Raw genomic sequence first — 25,887 nt, 5'->3', positions numbered from 1 at the left:
CCCCCCCGCCGCGAGCCGCTTCAGGACTGACTGTGCAAATGGCTGCGGTTGCGATTCTCGAAGCTGCGCGATATTGATACTCTCGAATCGACGCGCGCCAGTAATCGACCTATCGCTTTCGGTCGCTAATATATATATATATATATATATATATATATATATATATATATATATATATATATTTTTTTTTTATATTATTAGTATAGTATTAGGGTATTTTTATATTATCTGGACCCAATATTCTTGAAATAATCGCATATACGTAATTTTATTGCACAACTACTTTATGATATAATTTTATCTGCGCAATAAAACTTACGTATACGCGACTATTTCAAGAATACAAGCTCTTTTTAGCTGAATACTGCTTGAACTGATGCACATTGATACAATAAGTTAGAGTGAAACAATATATATTTGTCTCACTCTAAATTATTACACCAATTCAGGCGATTTAGCTAAGAACAGATCTGAGAGAAGCTTTCTCTCTCGGTGAATTAACACGAAAAAGAGGGAAACATCGCTGCAAAGAATGTCTACTAGAATATATATATTTTCGTTACTTCTGATAATTTTCTTCTCTCTTTCTCTTTCTTTCTCTTTCGCTTTGAGGACATTATGTTTTACATATACGCTTCCATAAAACTTTATTCTTTTTTTTGGATTGCAATATGCGATCATCACTACGAAGGATACTCCTTACATTGATTATACATAACTCTCAGAATAATTCGCAAATTATATGTTATTCGTGTGAAACGCTGAATTAATATAATTATATTACTAATTTATAGTAGAAGTTATATTATATAGGCAGAAAACTCTCTCTATATTAGTAAATACATTAAATTGTGTGAGTTAGGATATTAATCAAAGAATAGAAACGTGTACGCGCAATCGAAGGATTGCGCATTCAAAAATATCGAGCAACTTCTCCCTTCTTAATTGTTTGATTATCAATTACCCGAGCTGTGTCTGAACTTTCAGTGTTGAATATTCCGAAAGAGATCGTTCACTAACAGAGCTTCTCGTTCTCGCGTGCATCCCTCGGTGTGTATCGATGCAAATGATTATAAAGTGGTTCAGCAAAACTTCCATAAAAGTCTCATTAAGGCACTCCCAAGGCACTCCCAAGGCACTCAACAGACAACTACTTCTCCTTCTTTGGCTCGGTCAGCTCCACTTCGATCATCTTCTTGTTCTCTTTCTCACTGTTGCTCTTCTCTTTGTGAGCTTCATTTTCGGAGTTTTCCTGCTCCTCTTCCTGCTCTTGCACCTTCTGCTCTTGCTCCTCCTCCTTCTCCTCGGCAAAGTTTTCGGAGTCCAATTCTTCCGCGTGCTTCTTCAGCTCCTCCTCCAGCATGCTATCCCAATCGAGGTTGTCCTTGCGTTCGCGAATTCTTTGTAGTTCGCCCTTCAGCATGTCTAAGCATTCCCTTCGTTCCTTCCATTTCTTCGACATCTCGAGGCTCTTCTTCTCGTCGTCGATCTGGTCCAGCATCTCCGACCTCTCCTTCTCCTCGCATTCCAACACATACTTCTCGTAGCTGTCCACCTGCACGACAATAAATCCAAGATAATCGATTTTTTTGTTCTTTATAGGACCACATCCGCACGTCTGTGAAAATTATATCTGCTGGAAATAAAGAGGAAGCGAAAGGTATTTACGCTTTACCTTATCCTGCAATATATCCTGGACATCATTTTGCCTCTTCAGATACTTCGGCATGCTGAAGCAGGCCTGAATGAGGTGCAGGAATAGCCAAATCGTACCGGCAAGCGCCAAGTAGGAGCAGGCGGTAAACACCATGTTCATCATGTCTTCGGTTATTTGTTGATGCTTCATAATGACAATTTATTCGACTTGAGTACGTCTGCAATGAAGACAGCGGCGCAATAGAAATCGGCAGAGAATAATTCGCGTGTGCAAGTAGAGACCGGCGAGCTGGGAAATGCCACGATCATCATACGTTCGCAGAGAATTCACAGGGAAAATTCGCAAAGAAAAAAACGAGCGAAAGCGAAACGCTCCCGAGCAAAAATTGAATCTAGTGATTGTCTAGTGATGACACAGAAAAGTTGGGTCTTACATCGCTACTAGCTAGTAATGTAACGTTCACTTCTCCTAGTGGCTGTACCAGAAAAATTATATATATAGTAGCTAGATACAAAAAAATAAATTGTGACTATAATTGGTATAAGTACTAGATAGTTCTGATATCCAATTTCTATTTACCGATGATTTTCTATCTCGTTACTGTGTAATCTTTTTCATCTAGCCATTATCTATGTAATTGGTATAGTTACTAGATAGTCCTGACATTCAAAAGACTGAGAATAGGAATGTTTAGCCAGTCACGAGCTAGTGACTGGCTAGAAAACTTATCTAGTCATTACTATCTAGCTACTAGTCTTGAAATCTGCTCTACTAGATACATTTTTGCTCGGGGCTCTTTTTACACGGAAAATTTTGTCCCCCTCGCGACAATCGGATCGATTCGCGCGACTGATGACACTATAATTCGGCAACTGCCTCGTCGCGTCGTCGATCGATTCGATCATCAGAAGAAAATCCACGTGTGATATTTTCTCTTCTCGCGCGGCCGTCGTTGGTCGCGTAAGTATTCCATTCACGAGACGAGCGGCCGGCGTCGCACGGTGGCGGCGGTTCGACTCGAAGGCGATTACAACACGTAGTGATAAGTGACCTACTGCGAAAGAGCGACGCTTCGCGCTGTGCCTTAGACACCGCCGCGATTAAAACCGTCGTATCCGCGAGAAAGGAAGAAGAACGACGTATTTGGGTTGATTCATTGGGGCGATAGCGTCGACGAGGAACCGTCACGGAAGCGGAGTGTTTTCGCCTCGGTGACGAGGAAACGTGAATCGCGCGCGTACCGTGAACGGGCGCGCAGATACGTCAACGTGACATCCATTTATCGGTGGCTTCGCCGCGATACGGCTGTATCGATTATACTCGTTCAGTGGAGTAGAATGCGAATGTAATATACACCGTGAGAAAAAGCTCGAAAGCCCCTCGTGGGATTTTGTGTGTCGTGAGGAATGCCAGCGATTGAAAGCTGAAAGGGTGAAGGGTACTTGTACAATGTGTGTCTCGAATGTTTTCCCGCTGTTTACTTTTGCAATTTTTTCTTCCCCTCAGAGCGAGAATCGTGCCGGTGGCTCGTGCGGTTTCGATCTGTGTGAATTGCGTATGTTCACATCGACACGTTGTAATACGTACGAGATGTCCTTTTACTATACTCACCATATTGAGAATGAGAACACGGTGTCTAATAATTACAGATGATTACGTGTCTCGGGTACGTTGCGTACTCGGAAATTATGCGCACAAAGAAGAACGACTTATTAAACAATTTCGAACTGCTGAGGGTGAATGCAAGTATTTGAGGTACAGAACTCACGATTCAAACGACGAATTCACCGATAACGGCTGTGTTCCACTGCCAATATTTGAAAATCTATCACTCGCGTTACATATTGCATAGGTTTTCATATTGAATGTCGAGCGCAGCCGAAGTTAAAAAAATGTAGATTCAACGAGAGCAAACGGAGCTCAGCGCTCCTCCGACTTGAGATCAATTTCGATCAGAAGCAGGAGGCCGATTTGTATCATATACAAAGATTGCGTTGCCGCTTGAAATCTTGCGAAACTGACCATCGTGCGCGATGTCAGCAGCTAAATCTCTCGACGCAAATCGCACTTTTGCGATCTGTCGTCACGTCTGTCATCGCGGGATTCGGTCGAGTGTGTCCTCAAATACGCAAAATTTCATGCCCGCTGTTAAATAGACAGCGAGACGCACTATGTTATTTTATTTCACTCACCTTACTCGAGAAACACCCGCGAGAACATAGCCGTGTAGGAGCGTGTTCCACCTAAGAGATACGCGAACTACTGAATGTATCACGTCTGGAAGTAGTAGGAACTACAATGCGTCCGACTGACAGGTGGGAACACTACTGACCCTCTATGAGAATAATCGATATACGGATGTAGCCACGTATGATTGAGCTAACACTAAACAAGTATTTCAGCTTACGTGCGCGCGCGTGTGCGTGCGTGCACTCACGAAATCTCTAATGAATAATGTGTGTAGGTATTCGACGGCGACACGCAAATTGCGCAAAGTTTGCCTGCGACAAAACATTCGGACGACTTGGAGGAAAGAAATATCATGGCTAATTGCGAGAAAATACACCTTTCCTCTTTTCTGTCACATTAATTACACAGAGTCGCTGGTTCGATTCGGAAGTGATCAAGATAAGTCACGAAGATCTTCATTCGCGACGATAAATTCGCGGCTATAAATGGAATTGAGTCACCTCTCGTGATCGATTAATAACGTCGCAATCGACAAGGATTCGAGCGGCAACGGTCGTTCGCAATAAAGGGCATTCTGAAATATTTAAGATACGTCGCAGTGACGTCTATCGATACCGGAGTCGCGTATAGCGGCGAGCGGGGATCTCAAAATCAGGTCAGGTGTCTCCATCTCTCGTAAATACGGCGTGGTAAGCTCGGGCAGAGAGAGAGAGAGAGAGAGAAAGAGACGCGAATCAAGAATACATAATATTTTATTATTTTACAGATAACTCAATAATAAAACGTTCCACGTCCCAACTAAAGCTAAGAGTAGTCTAAGCGCGGAATCGACATTCGCTGATTTGTGTTGATTCGTTACGTCGAGTGTCCGACAATATTTATTTCGTTACTTTACAGGTCGCACATTATTCTCGTACGCGACCACCGTCGAAAACTCTAGGAACACTGAGCAAAGAACAGAGCATTTTCAAAGATTTAGATCTATATCTGAGTAAATCATAATACGTATTATAATATCGCAATATATTATTTTTTTTTTTTCATTCAGTTTTCGAACCTGTTTTCGTTCTCCTTTCCACCGCTTAGTCGATCCTTATTCCTGTTCTTCTTAAGAAGAAAGAGCACTACAGACCACGTTTTTTTTAAATTGCAAGAAAATTCAATTTTTTTTACCTTTATAGTGGTCTTCCTTCTTAATGAAATTTTGATGCTTAAACTTTAATGTAAATCAATATTAATGTTAATGTACATGGTATAATTTAGAATATTAAAGAGATATATATATATATACATAAATTATATACACTAAAATTTACTCTCACATGCCAAAATATCACTCAATAAGAAGAACCAATAACATACTAATATATTTGGCAATAGAACATCACAGAATATAATTGAATTTTGTTTCCAATTTCAGTTATGTAACCAGCCTTAGCTTTACACAATTCATTCTTAGGCCAATTACGTCTGGCGTTAAGGTATACATTTAGATTTCTCAAAACTCTAATTTCTCAAGTGTCTCATTAACCTTTCGTTGCGCCTAAAAGAACTAAAGCGTTTGACCTAAGTTACTACATCTAGATGAAAGAATCTACTGCAAGAATGAATTATTCGCAGAGAAGGAATCAATTCAGAATTCTTGGTTCCGCCATGTAAAACGAATAAAATTTAGATCAGTGCTCCTGAAATTGTCCGACAGTGGTGTACATCTATGCAATCGTCGGGAATCTAATGTATAACATACGCTGTTTGCGATAAGGAGTTTTAATTTCTATGAAATTATGCTCACGCTCTCGCACATCTAAATCGCCCAATGCGGCACGTTCGTACACAGGAAGAAAAAACAGATCTGGAATGTGTAGTACATCACAGCAGAGTCGTTGAGGAGCAGGAGGACGAGAAGAGAGCGAGAATGCGACGACGGGGCAGAGGGTGAATGGAGAAGAACGAGGCCCGTTTTATAGTTATATCGCTTCACTTGTAATCTCGAAGGGGGCGGCAAAGAGCATTTTTGATACACACTTTCTCGACAGGTAGATGACCGGCGACGGGAAGTCAGCCGGCTTCTTATGTTGTCGACCTCACGTAGAACAAGAGATAGGGAGTGGCGGAGTTGCGCGGATTGGGCGCCAATTTGTCCTCGAGCTCGCGCAGCGGGATTACGTGTACCGCCTCGTCGTCGCATTCCAGCCAGATAACATTCTGTTTGTTGCGTCTAATGCCGCAACAGTCCATACTGCGACATCCGACTTTCACTACTTGCTCCTTGTTCTCGCTCGCGCTAGGCTTACACCTAAAAAGCCTGAATATACTCGACGACGACTTGTCGGACGTGGAAGACGACGAGTTCGTGCTCGTGGTGCCGCTTTGGCCCGGGTTCGGCCGTTTGTTGTCGCGATCACACTGGTAGTACTCCGCATATGCCGACTCGTCTGGTAGACGCGCATAAGCGACGTAGTGACCGGCGGTCATTGTCGCGCCCTGATGCATTATGACCGAATATAATTTGTACACGTGTCGCGTAGACTCCGCGCCGCCGCCGCCGGTTGTTGGTCCACGCGTCTGATCGTTGCTGCACTCTTCGCAGAAGCATTGTAAAGTGAGTGGCGTCGGCATGTGATTATTGATCTTCTCCATCGAACTGAAAACGCACGATTGCGTGATTGCGATGCGGGATCAACAGGGACTTCTGCTCCTCTCTCTTAACCGATGATATAAATTCAGAGGATCTCCAAAAAACGTGACAAATACTTTCGCGAATAAATTTAAAGAATGTACACTGATTTTCAAAATGATTTTAGCACTTTTTGTCGATGCAATTTGAAACGCAGTCCCAACGCATGGCCCAATGAGAGAATATAACTTCTGAAAATTAACCGAAAACAAGTTCTCTCGCTAGACTATTGGCTACGTTCGGCTACGTTCCAAATCACATTGAGAAGAAAAATGTTGAAATTGTTTTGAAAACAAGTATACAAGAACAATTTCTCATTCATCTTACCAATTTATATTCTCCCAATGTTAACTACATACGATGCTCATGTAAGAGACTTGTTGCTTTTGACTATCACGCTTTAAATCACATGGATAAATATTGCACAATTACTCACCCAGCGGCAGTAGAGAATCTCTTCAACTGTAAAATAAGGAGTCTCGGTAAGGAAGGAAAACACACAGCTCTACGAGCCTCGTTATATCGTAGGCAACGTGCGCACCAATACTTGTCTCTACCCCAAAGAAGCTCACTAGTCACTACAGCACGTTTGTACACTTCGCTGCTATCTACCGAGCGGCCGTCGTCATCTGCAAAAAAAGCTGTTATTCGCGGCGCTGGTCCTTACTTTGACTTTCGACTTCAAATCTCAAAATTCAACAATCAGTACGCACCTTTCTCATTCGAACGGTCAATATCGATAGGCACGCATATATCACAAAACGTTTCCTTGCGTTCTGTGACGTATTCGCACTCGAGACACGTTGTCCGCAGTAAACTGACCCCCTCGAAATCCTCTGAGATGAAACACCTTTTGCTCTCCAACTTGCGCGTGCCAATCTCCCCGTTACTCTCAGCGAATTCCAAGTGGCCGTTTTCGTACGGTCTCACCGCGGACGTCGCGATGCCGTTCATGTTAGACTGCGTGAGAGACACCGAGCTTCCCCTGGTCGTGATCTTCTTCTTCTTTCTCGACTTACGAATGCTTCTCTTGCCGGAACCGCTGCTTTCCGATTGTACGTCAGTTGACTGGTCCGTCTGAATGGAGAAGTCAGAAATGCCGCCGTTGCTCTGACCGAATTGGCTCTCTCTATGTCGGACCAATAACTGGAAGGTCTCTCTGATGTTGTCGAGCAAGCAGACCAGGAGCTCGTGAGCGTCTTGCTGTTGGTTTCCCTCGAATATCGGATTTACTTCTCTGCAATTAACAACAATATAAGTTGTTTAAAAACAACATAAGTTATTTAAAAACAACATAAGTTATTTAAAAACAAATCCATAGCCACCAACAGCCGCATGTATGTACCTAAGAGCTTGCAAAAAGGCATCTGGCTGATAAGGTTCACTATTTTCTCGCGCCTCTGAGGCGCGAAGTGCCATAAAGAGCTCGTGCAACTTTTCAGTGGCTATCTGAATGCGAGGCTTAGTAGCTTCCCCTGTTGGTCCAGCTAATGCTAATAGGTCTTTATTGCTCCAGCTACGACTGCTGCTTGATGACAATGATACACCAGTTCTACCTAATGAAGAGGATTTGGCCTGTAAAAGAATTATAAAACATTTTACAAAGTAATAACTAGTAACACACTGTCTTTTCCTTTTACAAACAAAAATCACTTTATTTATGCAGCGCTTACTTTTGTTTGAAGTTGTTTGTCATTTAAGTTGGATAAATCAGTAGCAAGATGATGCAAATTATGCAGAAAAGAAGGTGCAAATCTTAAAGTATATAATACACTATTGAGGAAGCAAGTATTCCCTAGATTGCATAGAGTGGCTATCTTCAAGCCTTCTGCATTGCCACTACCAGACATGTCATAATTTCCATCCTGATGATTGCTCAACTGATTGCGGTAGCCATTCAACATCTTGCTCGTACCTTTGTAAATAAAATATCCATGTAATTGGAATATATGTATCACCATTGGTTACACTAATCACAAACACAATATGCTTGTTCTTTTTATTTAAACTAGTGCTGCACTAGAATTTTGCTCTTTTCTTTTATGTTAGTTTATACATTTATTTGACTTTAACAGCATTTTAACAGAAAAGTGCAATCTGGTTCAACTAAAAAAAATGTGACAAAATGTTATGTAAAAAAAAATATATATATATACTGAATGCAAAGTCTGATGTATCCAGGAGGCCCCCTCTTGCAGATGAATGAGGGGGCTGCGGGATGATGGTGGTAATCACACGTCCGCGACCCGACAGGGACAGGCAGAACTTCTTTCTAGGAGGAACCGAGCGTTTATCTGCGTCTTCCTCTGTTTCTAATACTGTCATCTTCTTCTAACCTAAAAATCACGAGACATCTGCTACAGCGATCGGTTGACAAGACGGTAGGGAGAGGAAGCGCGAACACAGTCCGTCCGTGTGAGATTTCCCTCCGTGCATAATCCCACGTTAATGTACGTCGGGAATGCTCATTGACGTGAAACGAATTGCAGCGTCTCTCAAAAGAGAGAGAAAAAAGGAGAGAGAGAGAGATAGACAAAGACGGTCACACCAGCCCCGTGGAGCGTGTCCCGCATCGTGCGAATATGCAGAAATAAGATGCTAAGTGCGTTTACTCACGTATGACCGAGTGAGGAAGTCATGAAACGAATGGGGCTCGTTTGTCACAGCGTCACTAAATCGAACTGATTCTCTATGCTAAAGAGCCACGCGAGACGAGCCTGATCGATTTTTGCAAGCTACATGTCTAATAGTCTTTCGTCTCGCGGATATGCCTTCGGCTTGATGCCGCCGCTACGTGCTCGTTCGCCTCGATACTTGGACACGACACAAGCAGCGCCGATCGGTTTACGTAGAGAGAAAGAGAGAGAGAATGAGAGAGACCTGTGGTCTGTTCTTTTCAGCTGCACTGTTGCAATAAGTTAGAGTGAGACAAATTTTATTTCGCTTTAGCTTATTGCACCAGTGTAGCAGTGCAGTTGAAAAGAACAGACCACTTTTCAGCTGCACGCTGAACTGTGCTGGGATTCTGTAACTCATTATTGGAGTTAATAATAGTTTTATTATCATTGTGCAGCTTTTCTACAGGATACAAAAGCTGTGCAACGATAACAAAACTGTCGTTAACTCCAATAACGAGTTACAGAATCTCAGCACTGGTGCAATAAGTTAAAGTGAGACAAGTATGAGATAAGGGGTGTATATCAGTTGAGCACGGGGCAATTGGACACAGTCCAATCACAAGTCGCTGTTCCAAGGGACCCTACAAATGTCTCTAATCACACGGTGCTGTGATTGGTTGTGTCCAAATGCACCGTGTCCAAGTGCACCGCTCCCTGAGATAAGTAGTTTTCCTACTTTAACTTATTGCACCAGTTCAGCAGTGTAGCTGAAAAGAACAGACCATCGGTTTCAGGTGATCCTTGTTCCTACGAAGCGCCTCTATGTATATCCATGAACGTGGACATAAACTACGTGGCCGTAGAGTCCCTAGAATACAGATGCCTATATTCTGAATCCTCTTTTATCTATAAAAGTGCCTCTAAAAGAGGCCTAGAAGCCACCTGATTGGCTGAGAAGCTACATCTAAGGCACTTTTATCGATAAAAGAGGATTCAGAATATGGACCAGAGTCTTTCTTCGGGTAGGATCCGTTTAGCGTTGCAAGTACTCAAGAGCGACCAATCATATAGCTTTATTTAACGCTTCCAAACATTGGAAGTGTCAATCTCGGACTCTGTTCTTTATGAGACTTGAGTACGTGGTTAGTACACGATGGTGGTCGAGGAGAAAATGGATTTCTCGAAAGAGAACACGGTGCAGAATGACGTGACAGCGAAGGAACCGAAGACCTTTTCTTTAGAGAGTATCCTTTCGTAAAAAAAAACATCCCTGCGATTTCGGCAAGGTTATCAACCGCCATATGTTGTTTCCTAACCTCTCGTTGTACCACCTAACAATCTGTTGAAAATAGACATTGCAAAATATATTAAATTAACGAATGCAACCGAATAACTTACAGCATTATTCTCATATGTAGTATAAAAGACCTTGTGACTTGTAGCTGTTGTAGATAAACCTTTGGTAATATCTGTAACACTTAACAAGTATATAGTTTTGAAAATAATCAAGGAGGCACAGCAGCAGCATGGCCTGCGACATGGTGATTACCAGCGATATCGTGGCTACTGCTCGAGAAGGCTCAGAAGACTGCGTAAGGTATTGAAAGTACCACAGGGTGACAGACGTCACTTCAAGAGGAAAGACATCATCCCTGTTATGGTCAGCGAGGATAAATTCTTGCAAGTGCCCTTGATAATGGCTGAGCGTGCGTGGAGTTATGCGATGCAGCTGCGTCAGGAATCTAACACAGAGCCAAGGAAAAAGTTTCATCTGGTATCGAGACTGAAGAAAGCAGCTGCATATTCCTTGCAATTACAAGATTTAATAGAGGTGTGTTCCTTTGTTTGTATTGGATAAAAATGTAAAGCAGTTGAACTTTTAATTGATATTCAATAGATTTAAAATTAACTGAATGAAGTTAAAAATTGTAAACTTTTTAACTTAACTTTAACTAGTTAACTAGTTATTACCTAACTCTGGTTTTTAATAAAGCTAAGAGATGAAATGAGAGATTAGTGCGTCACATATATGTGACACTGATAGATGTATTAATTAAATCAATCAATTTATAAATTGATATGCTTCAAAAATTTCAAATCTCAATTTCCGTGCTTATTACTACTATTACTATTGTTAAATATTAAAATATGATGTATATATGTTATATACATATAAATATGTAATATTTAAGATTACCAAACTTATTATTGTACCTTTTGTGAAACTCTGTCCAGAAAGTAAACTGCGACGCGCGCACCAAACTGGAAGCTCAAGCATATGTAGCCTGGATGAACGGCTCGCTGCAGTTTGAGTTGCAGTTGTGGAAACAGGCCATGGAAAACTTAAAGAAAGCACAGGTGGTGTACGGCAACCTGGCGTCCGCGTTGCCAGAGGCGGAGCAGATCATGTATAAGGCGCGAGTGGAGGAGTTGGCGCCTAGTCTCAGATATTGCGCCTACAACATCGGAGACACCAGCGCGATAGATGATCTCATGCAGATGCGTGGCCAACTGAGCGGCGAACTGATGGCCAGTCTGGACTCCTTGATCGCACAGACGCGCGAGAAGCAGGCCAACATGGAGGAGGTGACATGGCGCGGCAAATCGTGCGGCACTGTTCCGCCGAGGGCGGCCGGTCTGATCATCGCGGACTCTAGACTGAATCAAGCGCTGGAGAAAGCCGCCACGAATCAGGCCAAGATCGACCTGCTCGAGGCGCACTTGATCGACTGCAAGGACGCGCTGTCAGTCGTGCGCGATCACTTCAAGACCGAGCTGAAGAATCGGGAGAGCAACGACAAGTGGTCGGCGCCGCAGCACCTCATCAATTATCTGCAATACATCCGGCTGTCGCGCACGTTGGAGCGTAATCTGGCGCTGGTGAGCGCAGCAGAGGAATCTGAGAAAGCCAAACCTCAGGACATCGTGCGCCTGTACGAGGCTGCTCTGCATAACCTCGTGGAGATTTCTCAGTTGCAGGACGACACGGAGTTTTTGGAGGAGCAGACGGCCAAGACGAAGGGCTATAGGGCTTTCCGCTGCTACTACATAGCCCAGTCGCTTGCCAACCTTCACCGTTGGCGCGAAGCTATGGCGCTCTATCAGAGATCACTGCAGCATGTGAAGGATGCGCTCAAGTATGCTCAGATCCTTCCGGACGCGTTGAAGGCCGCCTTGTGCAAGCTGGAAACCTCCGTGGAGGCCGCACAGTACGCCGCTCACGCTCACAGCGTTCTCGAGGACCACGAAGAGGAGGGTGGCACGAATAAGCACGCCAAAACAAAGAAGCCCTTGTATGAGCGCTTGCACGAGTACAGAGAGGATCCCGCGCTTCTCACCAAACAACCGAACGTCTACAAACTGCCGCCGCCGATGCGCAGTATTCCCTGCAAGCCCTTGTTCTTCGACCTGGCTTTCAACATGGTAGAGTTCCCCGATCTGTCGCATAAAATGGGCGATCAAGCCAAGAGAGGACAGGCCGGCTTCGTCAGCGGTTTCGTCAAGGGTCTCTGGGGTTGGGGAAATAAATAATCATTTCGCATGCAATTCCCAAGGAGCGACAGGATCTTGGACACGTTATATAGAAAGTACAACGTGGTGTACCGTTATTGCTGTATGTGTGTCTCTCTTTGTGAGATATATCAGGCCAGAATGCTGGGCCTCTAGAGGAAAACGTTTAGTAGTCGGCATTCTATATATCTTCAGCATTGGAAACTGTAACGAATGCCTGTTACTGAACGTTTCCCTTTTACATATAAATCGAATTTGCACTATAACAATAATATTGCCGGGGATAAAAATAAAATGGAATACTTGGTGTACAGATCGGGAGACTATTTGTCCTCATGTGAGTCTCCTTTCCTATTTTATGTGCTCTCTTAAGACTCCTGGTTTCTCGCCGCGGAACTCTCGATTGACGACGTCAGAAAACGTATGCCACAAGTTTTTGCGAAATTGTTTAATTCTTTCTACAGTTTTACGCTGTAGTATAAAAGCAGGTGTTTCCTAATATACACAGTGACCAGTAAATATATTTGTTTGAAAAACTAACGGTGGCTTCACGAGAAGCAAATAATACACATCGATAAACTCGTACATATTCAACGGCTAACGCAAGTTTTCAAGCTTCTTTACTTTTGGTGAGTTCCTCGACCAACTTTCTAAATACCTGCGCGACTTGACTGTCAGGTAGCGTCACCAGGACGCTTTGTCCTTTATCTGCTTGCTTGTCGATTTGCGGGTCTATAGGCATTTTCGCCAGAAATGGAACCTTTACCATGTCTGAGAGAGCTATTCCGCCGCCCGAAGAGAATATGTTGGTGCATTCCTACAAATGAGAAATTTATAGGGCTATATTATGCAATAATTTGCAGCCAGTATAATGTATTAATTCGTAGTTGGCAAAAAAAGAGAAAGAACACTCACTGTACACGACGGGCAGACGAAGCCACTCATGTTCTCGATAATACCGATTATGTGAATTCCAGTCTTCCTGCAAAACGTCACTTCTCGCAGGACGTCGTCTACCGCAACTGCCTGTGGAGTGGTCACTATAATTGCACCGTCACACTTTACATTTCTGTAATAATTTGAAGCGATAGATGTTTAGTTAACAGAAGTTGAGATTGAGTTATCAAATGTCTTCTAAATGGACAGTTGGTTTGTTTAAACAATTAACCTTAGGTTTTCCATGACTGTAATATGTTCATCTGAAGTCCCAGGTGGTGTGTCAATGATCAAATAATCAATATCCTGCCACACTACATCTGTGAGGAACTGTTTGATCATACCAGTCTTCTTAGGACCACGCCAAACTATACTGTCATCCTGATTCTTCAAGAGGAAACCAATTGACATAACAGACAGCTTCTGCTCTGCATCAGCAAACACTGGCATCCATCTGTATTAAATTGATTTCAGACTTTTTACAAGACTGTAATAGACTACCACTTGTTAGATTAACTATCATTCAAATAAGATATACCCTTCAGAAGACTGATGAATATCTCTTCCCTCCAAATTCAGCAAGTAAGGTACACTAGGTCCACAAAGATCAACATCCAAGATTCCTACCTGCAATAATTTGCAAGCCAATTTCACTTTCAGGAAATTTCAAGTAAATTATATAACATTTTGAAGGATGACAATTAAGAGTGTATGCACCATATGATGTCAACTAAAAGTTATTGAACATTGAAATTTAGAAAGAAAATATAGTTTTTAATTTTATAAAACGTGAAATATTAGAAGAATGAATTTCAGTTATGCAGATTTAAAATGTTGCGAACCAATATCTGCCAGTGTTTACATTATATCATCCACATATATTTTTAAGTACATTAATCATAACAGAGGGGAAACTCTCGATGGTGTGTTACCTAAAAGCACAAAAATAACAATTTTTGGAAGTATCGCGTAATAGCTCCAAACACTCACTCGAAAGCCAGACTCCTTTAATGCGAGGGCCAGCTGAGTGCTGATCGTCGATTTGCCGACACCGCCTTTTCCCGAAAGGACCAACAGCACGTGTTTCACGCCCTCCAACATCGTGCAAATCAATGACGAATCAATTAGAAAATCGCACCAACAAATAGACAAACGACACACGACAGAGGTTCGTGAAACAATGTTACGACAATTGAAACTTGTCCCGGCGAACAATAGTGTGTGTGAGGTCACGTATAGTTTTCACATAACCGCCAATAATCAATCACACTTGACCATGCGTAGTTACATAAAAGCTTGAATAGCGAACGACGCTCCTACAGTTGTAGCATTTCACATTTCGGATTGTAAACATAACCGCAAAATGTGACGTTTCAAACGGTGACGGAAGAATCGACGCTGTCATCTACCATTGGACTCCGTAATTACGCTGCATCACTGCTTTCCTTTGGATAAGAAAGGTAATTGAAGGATTGAACGAGGAAGACTGTTTCATGTCGGACATGCCGCAGAACTCACGGTGGAACGTAATTTTTCAGTCTTCTTCGAGAGTTTCGACTTAGTGTTGATTATACAATTTGTTTGGTAAATGTATGGGATTTGATAATGACATATCTTCGAAAAACTCGGCTGCATGTGTGTTTCTATTTAAAAATTATTTTATTTGATATTTGTTTACAAAAGAATCAAAACTGTCATTCAATTGTCTCTGTTGAGAAAATAAACCTTCTAATAAGAGGTCTGTTCTTTTCAGCTGCACTGTTGCACAATAAGTTAGAGTAAAACAAATATATTTTATTTCACTTAGCTTATTGCACCAGTGTAGCAGTGCACCTGAAAAGAATAGACCACTACTTAATTTCATATTTCAGATTTAATGATATTTAATTATTGAACGTTCAAACTCCCAAGTATTCGGATATAAAACTGTCCAATGATCTGTTCTTTTCAGCTGTATTGGTGTAATAAGTTAAAATGTGACAAAATATATTTGACACATATTGCAGCTGAAAAGAACAGACCACAGATATTCGAAGTCGGTTCTGATTTGAAAACTCAAAATCGCACTATTCAGATAATGTAGGTTATTAGGGGCGCGATCCAGCAACCGCTAAAAATGCTGCGCAACGTTTCTCCCTCTTGTTCTATTACTCGGATTCGAATGAAGAAAGAGAAAGAAGTAAAAACGCTACAAAGCATTTGCAGCGCCCGCTGGACCGTACCCTTGGCCCTATAACTTCAGACCAGAGACTCGAGACCCAGATCTGGAATTCGTACACAGAACCAAGATTCGGATCTATAACCTCATTTAATTCGCAGTATGTCGGTATTGACTATTGACTGTCAGATATTTGAGAGGAATCTAGGTTACTACGAACATATCTATTTGGCCGACTCCATAATGACCTAAATAACACGTTTAAGAAACGTTTTTAATATATTTTACAAACGATAATAAAACGTTATATACGTTTATAAAACGTTATATACGTTTATAAAACGTATATAAAACCAACATATGCTACCAGGGTGAACTTAGATGCGGATCCAAATTCAAATTTGACACTTCGATTTGTTTAGATATTTTAAAAAATCTGAATCCCCGGATAAAGTTAGAATCACACGATGCACGATCTCATGTCTTCTGATATATATATTGACTAGTAGCTGACATCAGAATGCATGTACCCACATAGCACAAAAATATTAAAGCAATATTAAATATGACATTAGGGAAAATATTTGAGTAACATTTGTAAACGTGAAAAGAATATTATTCTGATCTTAAAATGTTACTTTCCGGAACATTAAAGAAATGATGCAACCAAATAGTAATACAAGGTTGGTCAATATTACATTTAATGTTGCTTTGTGTTGGAAATAATATTACTTTTAATACCATAAAATGTCAGAATAATATTAAAAGAAAGGAAAAGAAAATGTATATCCTTTATATATTCCATTTTTATTGAAAATTATGATAAAATATAAGAAAGAGGAACAAAATCATGAAGAACATATAATACTTTCCATATATAAACATATATGCATTAAACATATAATGTCACGCTGAAAAACGTTAATCATAGTAACTAAGATTTAATTCAATAATATGTTCAATTGTTTGGTGAATATAACTACCCACATAACACGTAATATATATAATATCACAGTAATATTTCCGTAATATTTTTGCGATATTACAATATTACGGAAATATTACTGTGATATAATGTAATATTACGTGCTATGTGGATAAATATTTAGTCAGTATGAACAAATGTTGTAATTATATATATATTTATTTTATCATATACATTTGTTGTGCATACTTCGATCTTCGTATGTGTCTTCTCTGCGCATCCTCGAATAATATGCGCATGATATAAATTTCATTATATGAAAATATTATATTTATATATGCATTCAAAATCAATACAATCTTAGCAGGCAATGTTACATCAATATAGTACAACATGTTGCTTTCACGTTAAATTTTCATACATACATTTGGTACATTACTGCAATATGATATTGCTATTACAAAAATGTAACTATTTTTCTACGTTACTCCAATATTTTAATAATATTAACATTGCTACTCTATAATATCGGACATTAATATAACATTACATTGACATTCAATAAAATATAACTTACTGCAAATATTCTGGCAACATTCTAACAATAATAACGTTGACTTTTGTGCTATGTGGGTAAGAAGGCATGAAATCATGCATCGTGTGATTCTAGCTTAACCCGTATTTGAGGCGTTGCATTTATTCGAATAATCAGCTATCTGTACAGTGTCAGATTCGGACAAAGTTGTTAAGCCCTAAGTTCAAATGTGAGCTCGCTACAAAGAAGTACGTGTATCGTATATATTCATATAAAATCTTCGATTTTGCATTCTATTCAAATTATAGAAAAAGAACATCGCGTCACCAGCGTGAAGTTGCCGCCCGCGGCGGCGCAATGCTCTGAAGGTAGCCGCGATACGCGTCACAGCCGCGTCAGCGCCGGCGGGCGCCCGCCTGGCAGCGGTTAGTTGGCCGCGCGGACGCCAGAGCGCGCAGTGCTGTGCGGAGTGTCGCTGGCTGATCCGTTCGCGCGCCGCGTCGCGTCAGCCACCTGGTTCGCCGCTATCGTCGTCGTCGTCGTCGTTGTCGTTGCTGTCGTCATTGTCCGCGTGTTGTCCGCCGTCGACGCAAGCGGTACGAAACGACTCGGCTGTTTACGGACGCATCTCCACCTTGCGCACCACGTAACCTACCGCCATGGACGTTCTGCAGAGCGTCTCCCAAGAAGCGATCTTCGTGGGCATTGTGATCGCCTACGTCATTCTCGTGTTTGTCTTCGGCTTCAAGCATGCCGAGCAACCACCGTTTGCGAAGCTCTCCGCGGGCTCCGTCGTGAACCGAAAGCTCCCCAAGAAGCGCGTCAAGGTTAGTGAAGTGTCAGCAGGGTGAAAGATTGAACACGCGTCTCTTTTGATTTTTCCTTTCTCTCGCGCTCTCTTTCTCTCTCTCTCTCTCTCTCTCCCACCTGCGCTCTTTCTTTCGCGCTCTCTCTTACACTTTACTTTTCCCGCGTCCTTTTCCCTGTCCCGACACGTCGCGATCGCCCGCCATATGGTGGCTCATTTGTGGTGCGAGTTATGCACACGCACACACGCCTGCTAATCAGCTGGTTCAAGTCTGCTCCAAAAGGGTGCCTGCCTTTCCTTCCCCTCGGCGACCGTGACGTAATGCCGTAACATGAACGTTATTTGTTTGCCCTGTCAGCATGGTCCCTGGCTGCGTGGCCCGCGGCATACTCGTGTTCTCTTGATAGCCGTCTTCGTCTCCATTTCACGTGTTTAGCGATAAACGAAGTCAATCTTCTTCGGCACTTTGCATGCTTGTTTCTTATCTCTTTTTTTCTTTTTCTATGAAATCCGAACGTTACTGCCGTGCTCGCAGATATAGTTAAAGGGCTTAAAAACTTGACTATTATTTGTACTATGAACTGATAAGATTTAGAATTATTTAATCTTCAATGTATAATAAGGTGAAACTTGAGAGATTACATAAAGTCAGTAGTGTTAAGAAGCAGTATATTCTTGGGGATTTTTTATGAAACAATGAAATAATACAATTGACTGTTGTATAAATAAGAGTTTAGAAAAATAAAGATATTTTTTTTTAAGAAATCCAGATTACTTTCTCGATAAGATCATACAATAAAAGTGTATGAGATCTTACAAGAGTCTAATTTTATAATATGAACAATAAGAATATGATATATAATTTATAAAATTTTACTCAATATCTCTTGCTCAAGGAAACATATTGTACTTTATTGTTAGATAATGTAATTACAAATGAAACAACTCATATATTTCATCACAGAAAGCTGCTAATGGACAGGTTGCAGCTGAAAAAACAAGCCCTGCTAAGAAGACCTCAGTCGTGAAGACAGAAGCACCAAGGAAAACTACTAGTGCAAAAGGAGACGATGTTGATGGGAAATTAGTAGAGCGTAAGCAGGAGGACAACAAGACTGTGACAACCAAAAAAGAGAAGGAGCAGATCTCAGCTAAGGCTGGTAAAGAAAACAAAATAGAGCAGGTGAAGAACAAGAAAAATTTGAAGAACTTGTTCCAGGAGAGACCAGCAGACTTCGATGATGGTTGGTTGTTTTATGTACACCGTTCTGACTGAAGCGAGTTTGGATTGCATATCTCTTGACTTGTAATTGAGACATACTGGCAATAGACAACATGTCATTGAGAATGACATTGGATCCAGACCCGCCAAGATAAAAAAGTTTATAGTTATATTTCGATATCTAATCTTTTAATATCTCGCCTCTCGTTAATTGGCGACAATTTGTCAATCAGTTGTCTCGATAGCTTCGGAGCAACTTTCTTGTTAAGTCGTCATTTATTCTTCTTTTAGTTTTGCGTTCTCTTTTCTTTATCCCTCTCTTGTTCTCTATATCTCGTTATTATATCGTAGGAACATTTTCTGGATGCCATTGGGCTCAGTAGTGTTATTATTTGTCGATTGTGTGTCTCTTTTTCGTTAGTTATGCTACTATTTTACCTTGTGATTTATCGAACACTTTGTGCGTGGAAGTTCTACTATATTAGCATTAATAGATAAAATTTGTCCTCTGCGTGCAATCGCATTTAGACTGTTGTCTGTTGGTGTTAATATCGTCATTGTCAACAGGAGATTGGGAACAAGCCTATTCTCGTAAGGATAAGAAGAATAAGAAGAAAGAGGAGGAAACTCCATCGAAGAAGAACAAGAAGACCCCTAAGAAGGCTGATTTGATAAATGAAGCTAAACAGAAAGAGCAAGAGAAGCTGGAAATCAAGGATCTCAAGGAAATGGAGAACAAGGAATCCAAAGAGGAGAAGGAGGTGATTCTTACACCTATCTCTGACGAGGAGATAGACAAAGAGAAAGAACCACAAAAGGAGGAAGAAATCAAGGTACGTTTATATTTAATGTAATTCTGTGATTTTTTTAGTAAATAAAATATTGGGCGTTATATGTAGCAGGTCGAAAAAGTCGAGAAGATCGAGGAGGTTGACAAGATTGAGAAGATTGAGAAAATTGAGAAAGTCGAGAAAGTCGAGAAGGTTGAGAAGGTTGAGAAAGAAGAGAAGAAAAGCGGAAAATCAAAGAAAAATAAGAAAGTATCCGAAAGTGAGAATACATCCGTTTCGGTGCCATCTACGCCATCTACGTCGGATATGAAGCCTGCCGTGGAAGAACCGCAGAAGAAGCCCGCTACCAATGCGGAGAAAGTAGCTGAAAACAATACGGAAGAAAATAAGGTGGTGCAAGAGAAAACGGCCGTGTTCGACGAATTAGGAGGTAATTTCACGTTTACTGTATTAACATTGAAATTACGCCATGATGAATTTCTCCAAGATGAATATTGCTTAATGACGTGCTTTCTGTGTCCCGCAGACGTCTGGACAGAAGCGAAGCCTCAGAAGAAGAGCAAAAAGAAGGCTCGTAAGGATAACTGAGGATGATTACTTGCGACACTAAACGACGTTATTCTCCGCGAGTAACAACGTGAGAATCCTGCTCGGTCCAAAGGACGTTTGTCGCTTTCGACAAGTCAGGTGTGTTTCAAGTGACTTACTTTAACCGACCGCCTGATTGAATCGTTCCTTTTTTCCCCTGTATATAATGCCAATTGGACTAGGTTTCTCGGATCGCTTATGATTTCTTAGTTATCTTCATGACTTCGATCACGCGATAGAAAGAGTAACACATAGGATCGGAAACTCTTTTATATGATTTTATCATTTTTCCTTAGTATATCAGTCAATTGTCTTGCATTTAATGAGAGAATGACATGAGTCATCGTGTGCTTCTCGACAACGGATAATTCTTGTAAACGTGTGTATGTACATGCAAACACATGCACACATAAATTATGTTTCGTAAGCAACTTCTTACACATGTCTATAGCATATTATTGTGTCGTTTGTATAATTATAACTCTATGTGGTGGATCCGTATTTAAGAGAGAGAAAAAATTTCGTAACGTTTCGTTAGGAATGGTACTTATGCCATTTACGTTTCCCCTTTTTTTTTATTTTTTTGTTGAATAATCTTGTAAGGAATATATTTTGTACAGTCACAGAATACGATTCTTTTTACGTTAAGTGATATAAGCATAACGGAGCGGTTTTGTGCGCATTGTCGTCGCGTTGTTACTTAAATGATCGGTTTTAATCTGCTCATCGCGCGGTGCTTCGCGTCGCATTCGTATGAACGGTTGACGGCCAAAACTCAGAAAGTATGTCTCGTATCTCAGACTAATATTTATAACGCAGGACAATCCCTCGAGAGCGCTGAACGTATATTGCTGATGTACATAGTCGCTTCCTGACAAAATGCCATATTTTTCTACGTGTAATTAGTAGATCAGCGACGGATTATTTTTTGTTTTGAACGTGTAAGAAGGATTCATCTTTGGTGAAACGCATTCGCGGAGTACGTTCGCATCGGGTACATCAGTAATATAAGTTTCGTATGGAGCGGTACGTAGAGAACATCGTACGTACCGATGACAAGACGCGGAACAGCGACGAGATGGTAGGAGTTACGTGACGAGATGCGATAACGACGACGAATTAATGTAGTCGTCCGACATCGAGACGATGGCATGTGTGTATATTTTTGCGCCTGTGATTGTTGCATTCGGAAACGTCTTTGACGTTTTTCGTGTTAATCGTTAACAAGGGTTGTCGACTTGAATGTTCGACTTCTCACGACTTGCGTTTTCAATGAGATAGTTTGCCATTCGGCCACGTCGCAATTGAGAAACGAACGAAACACGCTCGCAGGACGTTGCGTGAGACGTAAAATAAGCTCGGGCGCAGCAATATAGATGCTGTAATTTAAGAGACGAGAATTACAAGAGATGTATCCTGCGATAATTCACGAGAAATTACGATTATCATACGAAGAACGATTCGTTAGGTTTAACGTCAACGCCGTTGTACTCCGTGTCTGTGAGAAAAGATTTAGTGACGACTAGAAGAATCATTGGAGGTAGAAGACGTTCCGATATTTTCGCAATGATATGTATAATTTTTGCAGATACAGAGAAATGCCACTGATCTTGTTAAGTCTTCGTTCTTGTATTGTACACTGTGACACAACTGACGATTTTACGCTTGGAATGTGACTAAGTATTAGATACGTTGACTTTCGCATGCAACACAATCGTTCAAATTACTAATATATATACACACACACACACACACACACACACACACGCGCGCGCGCGCTACGATCAAGTCAAAGAAGATGTATTGTGATAACGATTACATCTACCATAATTGCAGTGAACAATAGATCTCGTAATTCCAGCTTCCGTTTCGCGAACAAACACAGAGACGGAGAACAAGAGAGAAACGAGGGAACGATTGAAATTATATTTTTGTATATAACTTACACGATTGAATCAACATACAGTTGCATCGGACATTATTTTACAGACTACTTTCCTAGACACTTTACGTCGTGCTAAACGAGACGATCAAATCCACATCAAAACCATACGCTTACGAGAATCTTGCGATACGTTCTGACAAACGATACAGCCGTTCATTTCTCATGCCATGTAGAACAGATGACGTATCGATCGCTTAATTATGCGTTAAAAGAGAGGGTCTAGTGTATTATATGTGCATACTCTATCAATGTTGCTGTCAAAATATACCGTCAATATCCTCCGTCGCTATTGAGCTCCGTAAAGCTGACAAAATTCTGCACAAGAGTGTTGCACATACATTGGGGATATCGGAGATAATCGAGATTTTACATTTCCGTCAAAATGTTGTAGCTTATATTTTGTCACAGAAAGAGAAAGAGAGAGAGAAAAATACACCTATACACACATACACAAAGAGAGCATACTAAAATATAAAAGAAAAAAAAAACAAAAATTATCCTCACGAAAGCAATTAGACGTGAGTGAACAGATTATATTGTCGTTGTAGAATACATGTTGTGACAACGCTCATTCTAAACAATTTACGCACTAAGAGCTATATATCTGTTAACGTGTATAGTATATTACTGTATCGATAATTTTAAGTGAGAAAGAGAGAAAGGGAGAGAGAGAGAGAGAGAACGGGAAGAGAAGAGTGAGCGGGAGAGAGTGAGATCACCTGAGATGTATGACAATATTGTGATAAGCGTACTATATACCTGAGCATTACTTGAATGTTGCAAACGAACGCTAAATCATTCTTAGCTTCTAATGCATGGAGAATAATCTTGGAGAAGTACCTATCCTGTTCGAATAGCCCCATTCATATTTTGTATATTAAATCTTATTGTATTTATACACACATACACGGCACAAACATGCATATGTATATACATACAATCCGTGCTCACCCACTCAACATCACTGTGTACAAGACAAAGTTCCAATGTCAAACACACACACACACACACACACACACACACATATACACACACCACTTTCGCGGGGATCTGCATTGCGCGTCGTGCGGAATTGCAAGAGGAACAAAAGAGGAGTTTATTTGTAAAGCGCATCGAGAGAGCAAGCGCGAACTCGAATTATGAATTTGCCGAGTTGAAACGTTTCTGCTGACCGCATGTGCGTGCCGTTCGCGTGCCAAAAAGCATCGTTTCTTCTGAATCACGTCCGAGGCTGAATTTTGTACAATAACTCGCGGATACCATGAAAGCGAGAGATGGAAAAGAAAATATAGATAGATAGATAGATAGATAGGTAGAGAAAGAAAGAGAGGAAGAGAGAGAGAGAGATTTTTAGCGACGCTATTTATGGCCATCTCGCATATTCAGGTCTTTTATGATCGATAGTCGCAAGACTGCGTGGAAAATTTCCTCCTATGGGGCGTGCATCGCTTGACTCTTCTTCTGCGCGGCACTTCGCGGCCCGTTACTCGTAATCACCGGGGAATGACAATTCACCGGTAGTTAGCGCTTAGTCAGCGATTACCTAGGTAGCTAATCGAGTAGCTAGTTCAATTTACGCGATAGCCCCGTGCCGTCTGTCGTACTTGTTCTGCTCGAGGATCTCTGTAATATTATTCCTCGAGCCCTCGCCTGTGCGCGCGTCCAGAGAAGGCTGAACGGAATATGCAGAAGCGGTTCTGCGAAGGTAGATATTGCGAGCAGTATCGAACTGAGAGCAAAATTCTGAAACACTATATCCGTGGAGATATGAAGTGTCGAGTCAAACAACAATGAATGTCAGCTCCGACGACAATTGCGTATTAACACGTCGACTGTCTCACGAGTGGCTTGCATGTCTCACGTCGCAGATTGAAATTGTCGTCACATGATAATGGCGTATGATCTAATGAAACGTTGCGTAATATAATTAATTGAAACTGCACATGGTGTGTATTTATCTCGTTGGGAGTCGACTCTCTTACGGCAGTCAACATGTTAAAAGTCGCTCAGAGAAGGAGTTCTCGGATATTCAATTGCACAGCCGAGGTGCGATCGCGTATATTTTCCTGGGGATATGGTCCCATCCACCGAGATCAGTTCCAAGCGATTCAGTACCGCTCGCAATGACGCATCCGATCGTCGGGCCGATTAACGGAGTACTTAATGCTCGCGCGCGAACGGAGAGGAAAGCCGAGAGAAGCGTGATATCCGACGGCTTTCGAGAGACACGAGAAGTCGGTGTATTTTTCTAATAAGTAATGACTTCTGAGCCACGTCGCGCCTACGTGGTGGATACGTGGCGAAGCGACGAGCGCAGCCGGATCCGGCGAACACGTGCGTCTTCGTAGTCTCGATTGTACGACGGGAACGCGCTCGTCGCAATCGCGGGGCTTCTCCTCGGCAGAGAAAAGCACGACACTCTTCGTTGCCGGGGAAGAGAGCGCGCGGGGCGAGATTTTCCCGGGGAAATCGAACGGGGGACGTAAAGAGCGCCGTAGAGAAGGCGAACTGGCTATAACCGCGAACAAGTATTATTGCCACTGTACATATGTATGTTAACGTGAGAGCAGTGTTCTCCTTTATTGAATGTATATGTGCAATTGCGTTTTACGGTTCACACTATAGGTGGACGACGGTCTCCGCGGCGGCGGAGGCTGTCCGGTGCGTCTTCGTCGATGCGTCTTCGCATTTCAGAGATATTTCCGAGGAATCGATCAGCGTCCAACGAAGTGCATAGTGTGTATGTATGCGTGTTTGTGTGTACACGTGTGCGTGCGAGTTCACATTTTGAAAGTGGTGCGAGTCAAATTTCGCGACGCGACTAATTCGCTTGAGAGATGAAAGATTCGGCGGATACGCAGCTTTGACTCTTCCCGTTTTCAAGATGCATCGCATTCACAACCACCGCGCCGATGTATACATCGTGATATGATACGTGGCGTGTGACCACGTGGCTCGATTCACAGATCCGATTGACGATGTGTATCTCCACGGCGCGGTCCTCGCGTTAGTATACACTTTCCGAATGTATATCTCTTCGATCTGCACATTGAACATAATCGAGAAGAACGCGACTTACGACGGTCTACTTCGAAGCTGCGACCCAACGCGGCTCTTGGTTTTACGACTGGCACGTTATACACACGAGGACTCTGATCGCATTCGAAATATCGACTGTAAGGTAGAGATAAGATAAGGGAGAAAGAGAAACAGAAAGAAGTAAAAGTGCGACACGCGTGGCAGTGTCGAGATAGGATATATACATATATATATATACATATATATATATATATATATATATATATATATATATATATATATATATAT

At 41.6% G+C, this 25,887-nt stretch overlaps 5 protein-coding genes across 8 annotated transcripts; 2 read left to right on the top strand and 3 right to left on the bottom strand.

Annotated features, from left to right (window-relative positions):
* Positions 1 to 535: 535 nt before the first annotated feature.
* On the bottom strand, positions 536 to 4,016 carry LOC116843065 (golgin subfamily A member 6-like protein 22). Of its 3 annotated transcripts, none has more exons than XM_032813094.1 (3): positions 3,850 to 4,016; positions 1,676 to 1,874; positions 536 to 1,555 (listed from the first exon to the last, which is right to left on the bottom strand). In XM_032813094.1, the coding sequence occupies exons 2-3, from the start codon at positions 1,844 to 1,846 to the stop codon at positions 1,151 to 1,153; spliced, it is 576 nt and encodes a 191-aa protein (XP_032668985.1). In that variant the 5' UTR covers positions 1,847 to 1,874; positions 3,850 to 4,016; the 3' UTR covers positions 536 to 1,150. The 3 variants fall into 3 exon arrangements, with proteins under 3 accessions (XP_032668985.1, XP_032669002.1, XP_032668993.1); XM_032813111.1 differs by having other exon boundaries at positions 1,676 to 1,840; positions 3,850 to 4,001; XM_032813102.1 differs by lacking the exon at positions 3,850 to 4,016 and adding an exon at positions 3,269 to 3,832.
* An 860-nt stretch (positions 4,017 to 4,876) lies between these two features.
* LOC116843030 (ubiquitin carboxyl-terminal hydrolase 1) lies at positions 4,877 to 9,370 on the bottom strand. Its single transcript, XM_032813036.1, has 7 exons — positions 9,141 to 9,370; positions 8,681 to 8,860; positions 8,198 to 8,439; positions 7,870 to 8,099; positions 7,238 to 7,761; positions 6,961 to 7,153; positions 4,877 to 6,491 (listed from the first exon to the last, which is right to left on the bottom strand). Exons 2-7 carry the CDS (start codon positions 8,847 to 8,849, stop codon positions 5,918 to 5,920), a joined length of 1,932 nt encoding a protein of 643 aa, XP_032668927.1. The 5' UTR covers positions 8,850 to 8,860; positions 9,141 to 9,370; the 3' UTR covers positions 4,877 to 5,917.
* Positions 9,371 to 10,081: 711 nt separating this feature from the next.
* LOC116840973 (signal recognition particle subunit SRP68) lies at positions 10,082 to 12,967 on the top strand. Its single transcript, XM_032808382.1, has 3 exons — positions 10,082 to 10,386; positions 10,636 to 10,973; positions 11,378 to 12,967. Exons 1-3 carry the CDS (start codon positions 10,296 to 10,298, stop codon positions 12,671 to 12,673), a joined length of 1,725 nt encoding a protein of 574 aa, XP_032664273.1. The 5' UTR covers positions 10,082 to 10,295; the 3' UTR covers positions 12,674 to 12,967.
* A 176-nt stretch (positions 12,968 to 13,143) lies between these two features.
* Positions 13,144 to 15,031, bottom strand: LOC116840992 (cytosolic Fe-S cluster assembly factor NUBP2 homolog). The gene is made up of 5 exons (XM_032808436.1): positions 14,579 to 15,031; positions 14,127 to 14,215; positions 13,821 to 14,042; positions 13,568 to 13,721; positions 13,144 to 13,469 (listed from the first exon to the last, which is right to left on the bottom strand). Exons 1-5 carry the CDS (start codon positions 14,687 to 14,689, stop codon positions 13,263 to 13,265), a joined length of 783 nt encoding a protein of 260 aa, XP_032664327.1. The 5' UTR covers positions 14,690 to 15,031; the 3' UTR covers positions 13,144 to 13,262.
* Positions 15,032 to 17,636: 2,605 nt separating this feature from the next.
* Positions 17,637 to 25,882, top strand: LOC116840979 (nucleolar protein 58-like). Of its 2 annotated transcripts, none has more exons than XM_032808400.1 (5): positions 17,637 to 18,033; positions 18,979 to 19,258; positions 19,804 to 20,069; positions 20,139 to 20,457; positions 20,554 to 25,882. In XM_032808400.1, the coding sequence occupies exons 1-5, from the start codon at positions 17,866 to 17,868 to the stop codon at positions 20,613 to 20,615; spliced, it is 1,095 nt and encodes a 364-aa protein (XP_032664291.1). In that variant the 5' UTR covers positions 17,637 to 17,865; the 3' UTR covers positions 20,616 to 25,882. The 2 variants fall into 2 exon arrangements, with proteins under 2 accessions (XP_032664291.1, XP_032664281.1); XM_032808390.1 differs by having other exon boundaries at positions 17,642 to 18,033; positions 20,136 to 20,457.
* The last annotated feature ends 5 nt before the right edge of the window (positions 25,883 to 25,887 follow it).

The sequence above is a fragment of the Odontomachus brunneus genome, unplaced genomic scaffold (assembly GCF_010583005.1).
Source record: "Odontomachus brunneus isolate Ranch 3 - 2012 unplaced genomic scaffold, Obru_v1 Obru_scaffold_002, whole genome shotgun sequence".
Taxonomy (NCBI): Eukaryota; Metazoa; Arthropoda; class Insecta; order Hymenoptera; family Formicidae; genus Odontomachus; species Odontomachus brunneus.
Note: the sequence above shows the minus strand (reverse complement) of the source record. Positions and strands in the feature narration are given on the sequence as shown.